The sequence below is a fragment of the Corvus hawaiiensis genome, chromosome 13 (genome assembly GCF_020740725.1).
Source record: "Corvus hawaiiensis isolate bCorHaw1 chromosome 13, bCorHaw1.pri.cur, whole genome shotgun sequence".
Lineage (NCBI taxonomy): Eukaryota > Metazoa > Chordata > Aves > Passeriformes > Corvidae > Corvus > Corvus hawaiiensis.
This window is the reverse complement of record NC_063225.1, coordinates 19487921-19503222: the sequence shown is the minus strand read 5'-3', so window position 1 is coordinate 19503222 and position 15302 is coordinate 19487921. Positions and strand designations below refer to the sequence as shown.

Below are 15302 nucleotides of genomic sequence, written 5' to 3'. Positions count from 1 at the left end.
AAGAGTTATTTATGTAGGAATTAAAAAACTCTAATGCACTCCCCATGAGCTGCTCTGGGAGGCTTTGTCTTTGTTTGGAATACTCATTTCTTGCTAGGAGACAGAAGTGACTATTTGGACTTTCCTACACTGAATCTATAGTGCCATTAACCCTTAAGACTATTTCAAATAATCACAAAATGGGACAGCACTCACTGGTGGAGCTTTCAGCTGGGGTTAACTTCTAGAGGTTATTACTACAAATATTATTTATGTAATGCCTTGATGCTTCAGCATTCCATATACCACAAATTAAAAAATAAACACAATTGCTTTTGCAAACTTGTCCAGGAAATGCTAAATGCACATGTTGCTTTTTTGAATCTTCTTCAGCATCTAAATCAGATGACACATCTCTGGTTGATAAAGCCAAGAATGTTGCCACTGGATATTATGTACATTGCTCACACCTCCAGGAGATGCTATGGGTGACCCACAGTAAGAAATAAATGTACAAAACACAGAAAGACAGAACATTTTAAGTTTTAATCCAACAAATGAAGAGGGTCTTGACACAGTAAAATACCACTGTATTGCTAATGCTCTACAATTGTACATTAAAAATAATTATTGTCATAGATGTAAAAATAGCAAGTTTTATGGTAGAGTAAAACACAGTATAGAAACCATTCAAAATCAAGTAGAAACCTCTTAAACAACTGAGGCATTTACATAAGTATTTCTCCAAAGGTATTAAATAAAACACAGTTAATACTGACTCTAAATATCCCCCCACCTTCCCCACACTCTGCCCTAATTAAATTGATTAGAAAAATAGTAGTCTCAGTTACTACATTTCGCATTCTTTCGGAACCATTTAGATTCTCCATTTTCTTCAAGTACAGTAGAACAACTCTTCACAATACAGTACTACCCTGAAGTAATTTATTTCTCAATGCTATAGAATTTTGACAGCAAGTATTTCAGATTAATTTTGAAGTCTAGAAGAGGCCTAGAAGTTTGCAGGAGGGCAATTAAATTTTGAATGCAAATTATTTACACAAACATTAGTGTACTGTAATTACAGCATAAAACTTGCAATGCAGCTGATGAGCGCTTTTAACAAAAGCTCCAAATGAAAGAAAGGGAAGAAAAATAAGATTACAAAATAAATAATCTAAAGTTCTTCATGGTAGAAACGTTCATCATGAAGCTGCCTACCATAATCTGTTGCTTCACTGTTAAGAAACAAATCCTGGTTCTTAAGAATTTCTGCCTCAGAAAGTTTTTTATCATCATTCAAATCCATCTCTTCAATGAGGTGCAGAGCCTGTAAAAGAAACAGAACACCATAATGCACCAAGCTAAAACAATTCTGATTTTTGCTTATTTATATATCGTAAAAAGAGGGAAGTTTAGCAGAAAAATGAAAAACCAGTTACAGAACATTTTAGTTGTAGCTCATTCACCAGTATTTCATAGTTCAAAGCTAACAGGCTGTGCAGCAGCTCTCCTGCACCTCTTATTTCCGAGAAATAGGAGTCCTGGTATTACATGGGCTTTGTTTTCATTTGCTAAACATCTACAAATACAGTGATTTAGAGAATCCTTCTGTTCCTACTTTTCCTGATTGGTTTGGCTCAATGTAAGTGAGCCAAAAATAACGGGAACTAACGTCAGCCAAGTGGATTTTAAAAGCACTCTGCATGGCAAAAGCTGAAAGATTAATACGACAAACATCTTGGCCAACACATGTCAATTCCTGAAAATGGAATAGATAGTAATTTTTCTATTTTTATGTTATTTAGCTACCAGGTTTCTCAAGTCATTTTGAAATGCTGAAATGGAAGTGTGATATTCTGATTTCAAACAAAAGTTTATGCCTGAAGTCATAAACCTTCTGTTCAGGACAGGTGACTTTGCTAAGCCTTTATATTTACCGAAGAAAAAACTAGCACATTAGAGAAACAAGTAAAACAAATTATTTGTTGCAGAGCTGAGCTATTACTACAGCATGGCCTTGCTGTGAGCCAAAATTTGAATGATAGCTAAGAACAGCTAAAAAAAAATCCACACCAAGCAAGCCAACACAGGTATGAACAGACTCAACACCACACAGAGTTCATGTCAGAACAGTGCTATTTCTGTGAACTAAGAACTGACCACAGCCAGAAAAGGCCATGAAAAGGCTCACAGATCCCCATTTGCAAAAATACTCCCAGAAGAGCTCAGCTTCCGACAAGGTCACTCACGGCAGCACCCGGGGCTGCTGCTGCTGCTGCCGCCACGGGGCTGCTCCTGTCACCAGAGCCCAGCAGGCCAGAGGTGAGAGCTCAGCAATGAGCACATGGGCTGTGCTGTCTGACACAGAGAGGCTCCTCTCTGCCCCAGCAACGTGAGGCCATGGGAAGACCTGGTGTTCCTGCCCTTCTGAACAACAAAATCCTCCAGGGTAAAGCAAAGACATGGAAAATTTAGCTGAGCAGTTACTAGCAGAAAGGCAGAAATCCTCTCTACTGCAGTCAGGGACCGGAAACTGCTACAAAAAAATAAGCTAAAACGAGAATCCACTTAAAAGCTATTATGCTGTTCTACCCCTGATTAAACCATTTTAATTAGCATCATCAAAGTTTGCTTTACACCATCTTGAATCACAGAGTACTTCCATTTTCTTGTACTTAAGACAAGTTTTTAGTTCTACAAATTATGATGATTTATCCAGTTAGAAGAATTACAATCAATTTCTTATTTCAAAATTATGCAGCTTCTTTTGGTAGTGCATCTCATTAGATTTACCTACAATAACTAAAAAATTACTAATTAAAATTCCGTACCCTTGAGTCAAAGCAGATAAGATACTTAAACATGTACAAAAGCACTTTGTTAATTTACAAACATTTACACAATTAATAGGAACTTCACATTTGCCTAATGCATTTAAAGGACCTGCATTCCTTGTCAAAGTGAAAAGTTAAAAATATATGCAAAGATCTACTGACGTTCTTTTTCAATAACTAAGACATGATAAATCTGAATGCTTCTATCATTTTCTGTGATACCTTCAAAATTCTCCTGCAGTAATTAAAACCTAACAGCAGTCAAACCACGTACCTCCTCTTGTGCAATACCCTGATTGTTGGGCACTATCCAAGACAGCAGCTCTTGAGGGTTGAGTTTTCCATCATGATCCTTGTCATAGTCATTCACAAACCGGTCCTTCTCAACCAGTATCCATTCTGGATCTTCCCTTGCAGCTAGTAAAACACAATTGTCAAGTTTAAAGCCACTCTTCAGTTTAAAGCAGAGGTTTCCGTCTTTTCTCCTAAGCAAATTCACTTATTCTCATAAAACATAACCTAAAAGTGATGTTACTAAACAAAAACAAACCTTAATGGGCAGAAGAATGTAGGGAAAGCAATTTCATTTACTGTCAGTATTTATTTGCACATTTGTTCTATCCTTACCCAATGTACAGGTATTGCATCCTGCAGCCTAGAGCAATCTTAGACTTGTCCTTAACTCTTCAAGGAATTGAGAAGTAATTCATCAAAATTATAAACACTGCAGACAAGCATGAACTGGCTTTCTAAGCCTTATGAAAGTCAAAAGTAGTAGGTATCACAAGCAGGTAAGTAACAGTTTAAAAATAATCACAATTCTACTATTAAAGAACAAAAAGAGTGAAGTCTCTCCTTCCTTTCCAACATTTGGTTTTTCAAGTAGATGAAATGTTACAATTCACCATCCACTGTTGCCCCAAACCATGAACTAATTATGAAATCAGAGCCCCCATGTAGCCTATTAGTCATTTTAAAGCGTGCTGCAGGAACACTATCTGCAGGAGAGATGGCCACTTGGAGAAAAGCTGAAGCAGTTTGTACAACCACAGCTGATTCTCAAGTCTTGCTAACAAGTTGTAATGACAAAGCTGTTATCTTCTCTATTACTGCAACAATTTCGCTCCTTTCCAACAACTTTTTATAGGCTGGCTTGGAAAAGCTTTCTTTCATGTTAGAGCAGGAAAGAGATAAAGAACCCTGGAGCTGCATCAGAGATCTGTTGTTTTTGCTGGCTCTGACAAAGATGGTTATAAAACACGAAATTCCAGGTGGCTGATTAGAGTGAAGAAAAACAGATTATTGCCCTGGTTCTCCATATCCTCATGTGGCCTACACAATTCTCCCCAGTTAGGATGCCATTCAGAATTAGCACTTTTGGGCCAGGCAGACTTTCCACAAAACTGAAGGTACTGGGCTTTTTGGAACAGGAACAGTTTTTTGCCCTAGCTTTTAGCAAATCAAATTCAGTGTGTAAAATAATCATTGATAAATATTGATAAGCATCAGGTAAGTGTCCTTCTTCTTGTTAAAGAAGGAATAGATTAAGTTTAAGGAAGAGCAAGATTGGAAAAAAAAAAACCAAACCAAACAGTGAAGGCAGCTATCAGCCTTCTGATACCTGATACAGCAAAGTGACTCCTCACACTTCCCCTCCATCCCTCTCACATCACACACGGCTCAGTCCTTCCAAGCAAGGCTGGCAGCTGCCTGCTTAGGCTGATAAGGGCCAGGGCAGTTTACCCTCACATTCCTGCTAGCTGGATCTGCAGATGTGTTAGCTGGCAAATAAGGTTGCACCTTATTTCAGCTGCATCCCTTGTGACCAGGAACTTGCTCCAGTCTTTCAGAAAACAAGAAGCAACTTGCAAGGAAACTGGAATGGGCTACACACAAACCACCACCAAATACACATGGGGCAGACTGAAATAATGAGTCTACTATGCCCGGTTCCAGAAAACAGAATTATTCCAAGACAGAAAATCTTACTCAGAATCTGTAGGTGTAGGTGTAAGAAGCTGAAAATAAGGTGCATCCAATTCTCCCCATTCCAAAAGCTTTTGTTATTTCCCTTTTTCATGCCCCTTCCCTTTTTTTCTTACTTGGGTCTCTTCTGTAATCACCAAGGAATTCTTCCAGGCTAACAAATCCATCACCATCTTTATCATGTTCTTCTAAAGCCTCCTGAATGACAAAGTCCTTTTGTATACATACAAAGAGCAAAATTAGCAACTCATAATCAAGAGAAACAGCACTGAATCATTTTAGAGCAATGACATAATCCTTAAATGAAATACTCCCTCATTTCAAATCTCTTTTTGTGTTTTATGCAGACTAGTGCAGTAATTGCTTCCTCTGCAATAAACCAGATCTGTCCTTAAGAGTTTAGAATGTCAGATTTCATGAAAACCAAGTATGAAATGTGTCCATAGAGCTGGAATCCTTCAACAGAATTCAAAACTGCAAAAGCAGCTGAGAAACATTAATATGTACAAAACTCTATCATCTCATTTCACTTTTCTCATCTGGTGGATTCAGTAATTTGCATTTTTGCAACTTAATTGAATTGTTAGGAGAACTGGTTGGTCTTTTGTCCACTAGAGCGCCAAAACTGAAAGCTAAAATCTCACTGATGGATTTGCAGCCTGACAGAGCTGAGAGGTGGCTAAGTCAGTCCAGTCCCCAAAGCTCGGGATACCTGTGCAATCCTAGTTCTTGAAACAGATTTCAAATAAAAGCATTGAACTCCTGCTCCAGTCCCTGACCTCCAGCACTGGATCCATAACACATTACCTGACTTCTAATTTGGGCTGTCCAAGCCATATCCATAACTGCTCCACTTCCACTGCTACTGGGGCTAAGGACACACATTAAAAAGATGTTGCATCTACACCCACAGGCTGATACAGATGCTCCCCTAAATCTTACCGTCATGTACTCCACTTCTTCAGGATGTTCAAAAGCAATATATTCATCCACATTTAGAGCAGGAACGTCATCTCTATTCGCTTTTTCAAAACGTTTTTTCTCCTTTAAATGAAGCTTAGAAAATAGATTTAGTTAGAGCCCTTACTGGAAAGGAAAAACAACATTATAGTAGGTGGCTGTAAGCCCATTAGGGTATTAATTGTTTCACGTTATCTACTCATATTATACTGATGTTAAATTTTCACTAAAAAGAGCTCACTGAGAGCAATAAGAACAACACTTTTAATTGAGGTGGTTTTATTCTAAGAATTGCATAAAACCCTGCTTTTTTCAATTTAAGGAGCCATTTAAAACACACAAAAGAGAGATAATGAAAAGACCAAGAATTCTCATTTTCATATGTGCAGTCTCTTCTAAAAGTCACCAATTCCCAAAATAACAAAGTGGAGTTTGATTATGAACAATGATTATAATTAATGGCAGCCTTGCAAATTCCAAAATTTACATTTTAAGAACATTTAATCTTCTGGATGTACATCTTATTTATGTCAAGGGCTGTCTGTAGTTTAAAGAAGGTCTTGAAAGATCATGTGTAAAATGTGTTTTCTGAAGCCATTTTAAGGCCAGATTCCTTTACTACAGGACTGCTGTCCATTACATGTGATCATTTCAAAAAGAAGTAATTTCTCTAACCTGTTTTAAGTATATGCATTAGCATGCCTTTAAAAAAGAAATAATATCTGACATAAGCAGGCAAGTTCTTATTTCTGAATGTCTTGCACTTCCTAATTCTGTGCAAAAATTTCCTATTTTTTTCTTGTTTCATTTTGTACAGTCTCTTTAGACAAAATACAGACCCACACCATTGACAACCAATCTCTACTCAAACTGCACATGATGTGAACCATAAAAATCTTGGAATCCCATCCTTAGGTGTGTTGTGCTATATCAGTGTGAACGATCTGGGTAAGGGAGCAGCCAGCAAATCAGAGATCATAAACACTTTACAAATAACCATATGAAATTGTACTTCCAGTTTACATCCTGCCTATTGACACTTCTCTCAAAATTAGGCTAACCTAATGATCCCAGAGAATAACATGTAACAAATGAAGTGTAAGATCTTAACTACCCTGCAAAATAGTTAAATGTCCTCTTAAAGAAAAGCTGACCTTAGCTGAGAGTTTAACTAGGAAGGCAATCCAGAAGGACTAACTACAGAAAGTAGTCAGTTACTATACTGGAATGTAAGCTTGAACCATTGAGGGAGAAAGTAAGTTTTCCAGCGTTTTTTGTGAAGTGATGAACAAGGCCGCCACCTTCTGGTAAATTCCTGTGGTTACCTCATGTCAATTCTAAACTGTATCTTACTCTTCCATCTTGATCAGAGCAGGACCACTGATTTCCGCATGTAAGGAAAATGCTGAAGGATGTTGACCTGTGTACAGTGCTGCTCATCTACAATCTACATTGGAGAAGTCGCCAAGCAGGAAAACCCAGCAAGCAGTCAAGTTATAGCATAACTAAGCAAGCAGTTCTATCCCAGTTTATATACGCATAGCTCTCTATGTATCTATGATGGCAATGTCTCAAACATGATATCAATATTTTGACTGGAAGTTCCTGTGGAAGCCTTGTGGTATTTAAAAGCTATGTAATTATTCAGTTATGTGACAGTCCAGCTTTACAGTTTGTTTATTCAGTGTGTAAATCCTCTGTTCACTACACTGTTTTCACTTCTGCTAACAGCCTATATTATCTACTGCTACTTTACTAAAAGCAGACAAAGCAATCCTCACAGGAAAAAAACCAAATCTCTGTCCAGAATAGTCTAAAACCACATTTTTTTCTCTTTTGGGGAAATATTTACATGTACTTATAAATGTGGAACTTGAAAGGAAACCATTTTTGCTATGTGGTGGTTCTTGCTGAACCTTTTCTCCCTGCCTTTCTTGCCTCTTTCCCCACTTACACATCTGCTTTCATAGATGAGACTCACACACAACTTCTGTGTTTAAACATCCATTTTTAGCTATGGGAGTTGCATTTTCATTGCTTAAAACTGTTTTAATTGCTATTGCTTTCTCTGTGGGTCTCTAATGGACAGGCAATGTTACAGCAGGCAATACTGACAGCCCACGCTTAGTGCTTGAGCAGTAACTGAAAAAATAGCTGGAAAAGTGCTTCCTTCTGCTCCAGCACCAGGGGTGCTGGCCCCTGCTGAGGGCAGGACCCTGTCAGGCTGCAGACCTCACCCAAAGGATTGCAACCTGGGTTTAAGATGGGGGCTGGAGACTGTGCTCTGTTGTAAAACTGTCAGTAGACTTACGCTCCACTCAACCAGCAAAATACACTCAGGAGGTACCATTTCATTGTGTCTTTATTTTGTCAGTAGCAGCTTTAATACTCCACTACTTTCCTTTAATTACTCCCCTATCTCAGACAGCACAAAGTGTTAAAACATATGCCAGCTGCTCTGCTTTCCCTACCCATCTTGTTCCGTCACAATAAACAAATATTGCTGCCTTTGGCCAACAGCTCACAGGAGCTGATGCTGAAACATTTTACCTGGCGAAATGATTCTTCTTCTTGATCCTCCAGGACACTGTTCTCATCAAAATCAATTACACGATCATACATTTGCAAGTTATACTCCTTCCAAGACACCAATCCATCACCATCTTTGTCATAGTCATTGAAGTGTTGCTTAGCTTCTTGTGTAACATAATGCTTAAAAGACTGCTGTATCCAGGAGCTCAGCTCATCTGTGAAAAACATTAAAAATAAAATAAAGAAAATAAGAATCATCTGCACTATAAAAATTGTGAAGATACCACAGATCTCTTCTGTCTGGAATATACTTTGCAATTCAGATGTAAGCATATAGGCAAGAGGTTACTTAAAGCAAACCAGTCTGTTTCCTCCATGCTGTGGCTTTTTCCAAGGTAACTGAATGAGGGAATAGATCACAGCTACCAGACTTCAGGGGGTTTGTTAATGATTGTGTCCATGTCTTTTCAAATCTGAAGCAAATCAACACTATAGCATCTTTTTTTTTTTCCTCCAGAGCTATATGAAAATGATGCTGAGTACGGTTTAGATGGACAACTCTAAATGTAATTTGGTACCCCAAAGAAACATCATTCCCATCGCTTTGGGTTTCTTTTGAAAAATTCACAAACTGAAATAAAACCTAATTTAGCGCCATTGCCTTAATTACCCAAAATAAAATATTAACTATTTATGTAAAGCTATTTTCCCTTTACTTGGGGCTGACAACAAGCCTTACATAGTTTGGAAATGTTTTTAAGCTGCTTGTTTTTATAGAAATGTGGCTAAAAGAAATAAAACTTAATATACCAACAAATTGACAGAAATACATTAAAGTTACTTCATTTAAAGAAGATTGGGAGAACATATTCTCCCAGTATCTCTCAGTTATTTTCAGGTGCCTGGAAGGGAAAAACATCTTCCTCTGCATTGCAAAAATTATACATCTTAATCAACTCAACTGAAATCCTGCTCTGAAGAGTCATGATGACTAATAAAAAGTCCTATAGAAATCACTACTTTGACGCAGAAAAGTCCTGTTTACAGCACTTTTTAAATACTAAAGTATCTTATCCTGTCCTTCTTGGCAGAGGCATCAATACAACTTTATTAGGTTTATTTAAATATCCTTGAAAAGCAGCAAGAGATTTTTTAAAGTACTGAATTTATATTAGCAAAGGAACCAGCTTTCTAACAGATGCTGCGAATTGATTGAACATGCAGAGGTGTGCATGCCACCAAGGCTTGTGCACAAACCAGCACTGCCTTACAAGAAACTGCAACATGATTTCTTAAAGATGGGCAACATTAATTAATGGTTTATTTCCCAGCGTTTAAGGTGTGAACCACAGCCATGTGACCAAATAACGTCCAGTGCCATGAATGTGAAATACTTCGTACTCCAACATTAGAGAAGCAGCATTAATATATTCCATCTTCTCTCACTGTCAGCCTCCAAATGGAGGCACCACTAATGAAAAAGTTCTCAAGAGTTTTGCAATACACTGAGGAATAACTGAGCTCAAAAAGCTTCAGTACTGTAAGTTTCTTAGTGTAAAAACACATTCCACTGTGAGTTTTATCTTCAGAAAGTGAAAGGAAGACAAGTTTTCATTAGACTGAGACGCAGATGCAATATATACACCATGAGGATGGAGTATGGGTGGAATTCCTATACTTTATATATAGACTTCTTCCCTTAAAGCCTTCATGTTGTGAGTTGCCTGTGGTGTATGATAGGGATTAGCCATCCCACTGAAGCTACAGACTATCTCACCTCTACACAGTCCATGCAGTAACACTGAAATAAGGGTGCAGTTGATTAAATTCAAGTGTATGAAGTGAAAGGCATTCAAAAGATAGTAGATCTTGTATTTAAAAATGTATTTTGTCCTCTGACCTAGAAAGCTTCCTGCATGTTTAGTATAATTTTAATGAAATATTACTGTTCTGGCAGTTGACCAAGGATCCTGCTTGCTTTGTGTGTGCGCACGTGAGAGACTTTTTTTGTCAAAATCACAGCAGAACAAAAAAAGAATGTTCATATTGAGGTTTAAAATTAAATTAACATTGTCATAATGATGTACTGAAAGAAAGGGCCTGAGTTTACCATGGAGTTCCTAAATTCGACTGACAAACTGTCTGGGAAGAGCCATTTGATACTGTATTATGATGAAATATGATCCCTCAATGTCACTTGGTGTCACCAGGTACTGAACTGTACCTACGTAGTATTATGGCTGCAGTACTTTCTTCGCATCTTAAACCTGCTCTCTGATTTGCATACAGCAGGATTACAAACACAGAAACCCACTTGATTCCAAGTAGCTTCAGACATGCAAGGAGCAGGTACAACTGCAAAGGAGTTACCTTCAACTTGATACTGCTCTGACCCACACTAAATCTTGTTGGCCACACTTCTTCCGTCACAGAATGGGTCAGGTTGGAAAGGACCACAGTGAGTCACCTGGTCCAACCTCCCTGCTGAAGCAGGGTCATCCCAGAGCACATGGCACAGGATTGTGTCCAGAAGGTTCGCGAGTACCTCCAGTGAAGGAGACTCCACAACCTCTCTGGGCAATCTGTGCCAATGCGCAATGTCTGTACAGGAAAGAAGTTCTTCCTCATATTCAGGTGGAACCTCCTGGGCATGAGTTTTTGTTCATTGCCTCCTGTCCAAGTAGTTGGCACCATCGAGCAGAACCTGGCTCCATCCTCTTGGCACTCTTCCTTTAGGTATTTATACACATCAGTGAGGTCCTCTCTCAGTGGTCACTTCTCCAGTCAAACAGCAACCTTAGGCACTGAGAGAGCCTCTATATGAGCCTGTCGGTGTTTCTAACTCACTGTGCAAGGGACTGTGATGCTTTCCACAGGGATTCTCCCCAGCAGGAGAGCCACGGGCTGTGTCACGGGTAGAGCGCGTTTTCCTCCCGGAGCAGCCCGGCCCGCCCGGCCCCCGCCGTTACCCTCGCTGAGCAGCCCGTCCGCGTCCGCGTCGATCTTCCTCACGATGTTCCTCAGCCGCCGCTGCTGCTCCTCCGGGCTGAGCCGCGCGTACTCCTCCGCCTCCTCCTGCGGCACAGCAACGCGCCCCGTCAGCGGCCAGGCCCGGCTAGCGCGCCCGCCCCGCGGCCCCGCCGGAGCTGCGGCCAACCCCGCCCGCCCCCGGCTCACCTGCCCGCCGAGCAGCGCCTCCCGGTCGTACTCGGCGCGGTGCTGCCCGCTCGCCGCTCCCAGCGCCAGGCCCAGCGCCAGCAGCACCGGCCACATCGCGCCGCCCGCCCAGAGCGACCCGCGGTGAGGGGCGGGGAGAGGGCCGGGGGCGGGCGGGGAGAGGGCGGGGGAGCGGCGGAGGGTCGGGCCCGCGCCCGCGGTGCCGCCTGCGCGCAGCACTCGCGATTTGGGGCCGGGAATGGGCCTTACTCGCGCAGGCCTTTCTGCTCTACCGGCGGAAGGCACCGAATACCGTCAGGATGTACTGACAATTATCCAACTTTTAAACATCAGTGAGGCCTGGCAGACTGAAGTGACTGTTACCACAGTCTCACTGAGTTCGAGGAGCTTTTGGACATGGTATGAGTGACTCTTCGGGATGCCCTGCACAGGACGAAGAGTTGGCCTCGATGATCCTGATGGGTCCCTTCCAACTCGCCATATTCTGTGATTCTATGATTACCAGAATTTCAGGCAAGCATCAACAAACCCTGCAATAGGAAGATGATCAGGAAACAAAGGTGTGCAAAAAGTTTATACCAAAAAGGAACAGCATTAGTCTTGCTTGAGGGCCCAACTCACACGTAACGCTTCTGAGGCAAAGAGAAAGGGAAGCAATGCTTTGTAAGAGTTAATAAGGTGGATCGATACAAGTTTTAATAACTGTTCAACACAGATAATAGAAAGCTGTAAAATAAATTTAACCTCATTGACCACTCAGACAAACTGAAAATACATCGAGTAAATGAGCAGGGGCCTCGCCAGGAATATCATTCCTAACAGCTGTCACATGAAATTGGGATTGTGCTGATCCTGACCCCACTGCAGTCAAATTAATCATTCTTACTGGGTTGAGATTTATGTAGGACCATCGTTAGATTTGTTACTTCTCCTCTCAAGACAAGGGTACTTTCAAAATTCCTCCCTTAACCAGAAAGAGGAGATAAACCTACCTGTGTTTCCATAAACACAATTGTTCAGGCAGAGCCCCCAGTTAATGGAAGTTGCTGCTCCATCCAGTCCCTTCTGTGGTGACACCAATGGACTGCTGCCGGTTCACCTCCAATTCTATTAACTGTGAAGAGCTACGACAGTTCATTTTGAAGATCCAAGAGTAAAATATTGCAATAAATCAGTAAATGTGTTATTGCAATTTCCTGCCCATATAAGAAATGTCTTTCCATTAAAAAATCTAATAGTGAGTTAAGTCTAATACCTTTTATTGGTTTAAATGTCAAATCTCCCACCAGTATTTATATAAATCGCATATACAAAATGTGAATTGTCCTACTACTTGTGCCATGTGTGGACAAAGCAAATCCTATGAGCAATCAAAACAGAAATAAGATTTGAGTCGTTTCTGAAATAGCACTCAAAATGCTTTGTTTTCTTTGTCTGATGCATTACTAACACCACAAAAAACCTTTTCGCTGCATATCTCAAGGGTTGACAAGTGTATCAGGTTATACATTTCAGTGCCTACACTGAAATAGTCTCCAAATAACAAACTCCACGTAGATGTGCAAGAGCAAGTTTATTATTATGAAATTCATTATATCCTGTACATTAGGAAAAAAATCTGAATCTCAGCTAGAGGGAAAGCAGAGGAAGTCATATTCTTCTTTGTGTCAAAATACAATCCAAACTCTTCCCAGCACACAGTTAAACCAGTTGTATAAAATTCAAGATCATTCTGGTATGAATGCAGGGGGAAAGAGGGAAATCTGTTCCCTCCATGATTTTAACCACGTGCATAGCAAATGCATCACTATTGTAAGTTAAAAGGGAGTATCAGTGAAGCTATTTTTAAATCAGAATACAAGTCATGCTATATAAAAACTTTTTTATGTGATGAACTTCCTGACTTTTCTGGAAAATCTGCCCTTCCCTCAAGCCAAATCACATGCAGTCTGTCACAAATCTCTTTGGAGCCATTCTTTTGGTCACAAAAAAAAAGAATGTTAGAAGGTCATGTTCAACACAACTTCTTCTCTGTGAGATCTGCAAGTGTAAATCGGGTCTGTTAGACTGTCAGCATGTGAACAGTTGTCCAGCAGCACAAACACCAATTCCTGAACAGTTATTTCTAGCAAATGAAGTTATCCATCTGTTCACTGTAAGTTTTTGACATTTCTACATTTCAGTTTTATAAATCACTGCCCGAATTGAATAAGCCTTAATTTGTTTTATTCTAATGCATGTTATTTATACACTGTCAGAATAAATGAATTGACAGTAGCTTTATTTAGATAGGGTTCCTTTTTGACATATTCCCCTAATTTTATTGTTATCATGTGTCAACATTTTAAGCTGCATCTGAGACAGTTTATCTAAGACCTGCATGCAAAGATTATCCTTCCTTTTTCCGTTATAAAAGTTGTTGATTTTGGCACACAGATTTAAGTAAGGGAAAAAACGGAGCAACAATTTATTTATAAAGATCATCACATTTAAATACCCTGTGTTTGGATTTTAAAGTGACAGTCATTTGCTTTAGCAATACCCAAATACGACTTTTTGGGTGTTCCAATTGTTTCATAAGACTTTGCACAAAATATTTTATACTCTGCAGACACTACTGACGTGTTTTTCTAGTTCTTTGCATTTAGTGCAGTTATTAATATCTGAGGAAATAGGTTATAAAAGGAGGCTCTTCTGATGCTGTGTCTGATTTGGCATCAAACCAGAACAGCAGGATTTGATGTGACATAGTATCAGGGCACTCAGCTCAGCTGCACATTGAGGAGGCAGCTGTGGGAACTCTGACTGATAAATAATAAACAAGTGCATTATCAAAGGATGGCAGTGTAAGGGATTTGGATGGGACCTTCATGGACCTCCTGGCTCAGCTCTCTGCTCTGAACCACAGTCGAGTGATGTATCATTTCTGAGAGATGTTGTTGCTGCACTTCCTGCAGATCAAACTGAAGCATGTATGATCTCCCAAGCCATCTATTCCCATCCTTGTAGGACTTTTAATGCTTTAGAGATGACAACCAGAGCTGTCCAGGTTATCATTTTGGCCTCTTCTCGCTATTCCTATCACACTGAGGGAAATGGATTATTCTCTTCACATCATGCTTTTACACTCCTACCACATCCCCTTTTGTCTTCTTTTGGCTAAATAGATTCCACTTCGTCCCATGTTTCCTCACGAATCACATTTCCCAGGCCTCAGACCCCATAAGGAAGGCTGGCCTCTTCACAAGCCCCACCTGTCCCCAGGTACGGTGCACAAGCTGGATGCAGTAGCCCAAATCACACCTCAGTGTTACACCCCAGGACTAGGTGCCCGTATTACACATATACCCCATGTATTGCACACAGTTATTTACTGTTCCCTGTTCCCCAGTTCCCAGCAGTGGGGAAGGGCGAGACACTGAGGGGCTCACTGCCATCGCCTCAGTGATCACACCAGCACAGGAGGCCACATCAGGTTGACAGTAGCTGAACTTGAGCCCAAGGGGGCAAGAAGGCCGATGGCACCTGGGCTATTCCAGCAATGGTGTGGCAGCAGGACCAGGGCAGTGACCATCTGTCTGTGCTGGGCACTGCTGAGGCCACACCTCAGGGCCTGGGGTCAGATTTGGGCCCCTCACAACGAGGAAGACATGGAGGGGCTGGAGCGTGTCCAGAGGAGGGAATGGAGCTGGGGAAGGGTCTGGAACACCAGGAGTGGCCGAGGGAGCTGCAGGGGCTCGGCCAAGAGGAAAGGAGACTCAGGGGGGACCTTCTCGCTCTCCACAACTTAGCGACAGGAGGTAAGGGCTGGTCTCCCAGGCAATGGCTGAC

At 40.7% G+C, this 15302-nt stretch overlaps 1 protein-coding gene across 2 annotated transcripts; it reads right to left on the bottom strand.

The window, feature by feature from the left end:
• Positions 1-509: 509 nt before the first annotated feature.
• On the bottom strand, positions 510-11743 carry RCN2 (reticulocalbin 2). Of its 2 annotated transcripts, none has more exons than XM_048317797.1 (7): positions 11472-11743; positions 11264-11369; positions 8313-8509; positions 5745-5858; positions 4919-5015; positions 3091-3233; positions 510-1309 (listed from the first exon to the last, which is right to left on the bottom strand). In XM_048317797.1, the coding sequence occupies exons 1-7, from the start codon at positions 11565-11567 to the stop codon at positions 1157-1159; spliced, it is 906 nt and encodes a 301-aa protein (XP_048173754.1). In that variant the 5' UTR covers positions 11568-11743; the 3' UTR covers positions 510-1156. The 2 variants fall into 2 exon arrangements, with proteins under 2 accessions (XP_048173754.1, XP_048173755.1); XM_048317798.1 differs by having other exon boundaries at positions 5745-5846.
• Between the last annotated feature and the right edge of the window lie 3559 nt (positions 11744-15302).

Coding starts and splice junctions, on each gene's coding strand:
- RCN2 (XM_048317797.1), bottom strand. CDS start 11,567: ATGTGGCCGGTGCTGCTGGCGCTGGGCCTGGCGCTGGGAGCGGCGAGC. Junction 11,370..11,471: donor AGGCGCTGCTCGGCGGGCAG/GTGAGCCGGGGG, acceptor GCTGTGCCGCAG/GAGGAGGCGGAGGAGTACGC. Junction 3,234..4,918: donor TGATTACAGAAGAGACCCAA/GTAAGAAAAAAA, acceptor GTGTTTTACTAG/CTGCAAGGGAAGATCCAGAA.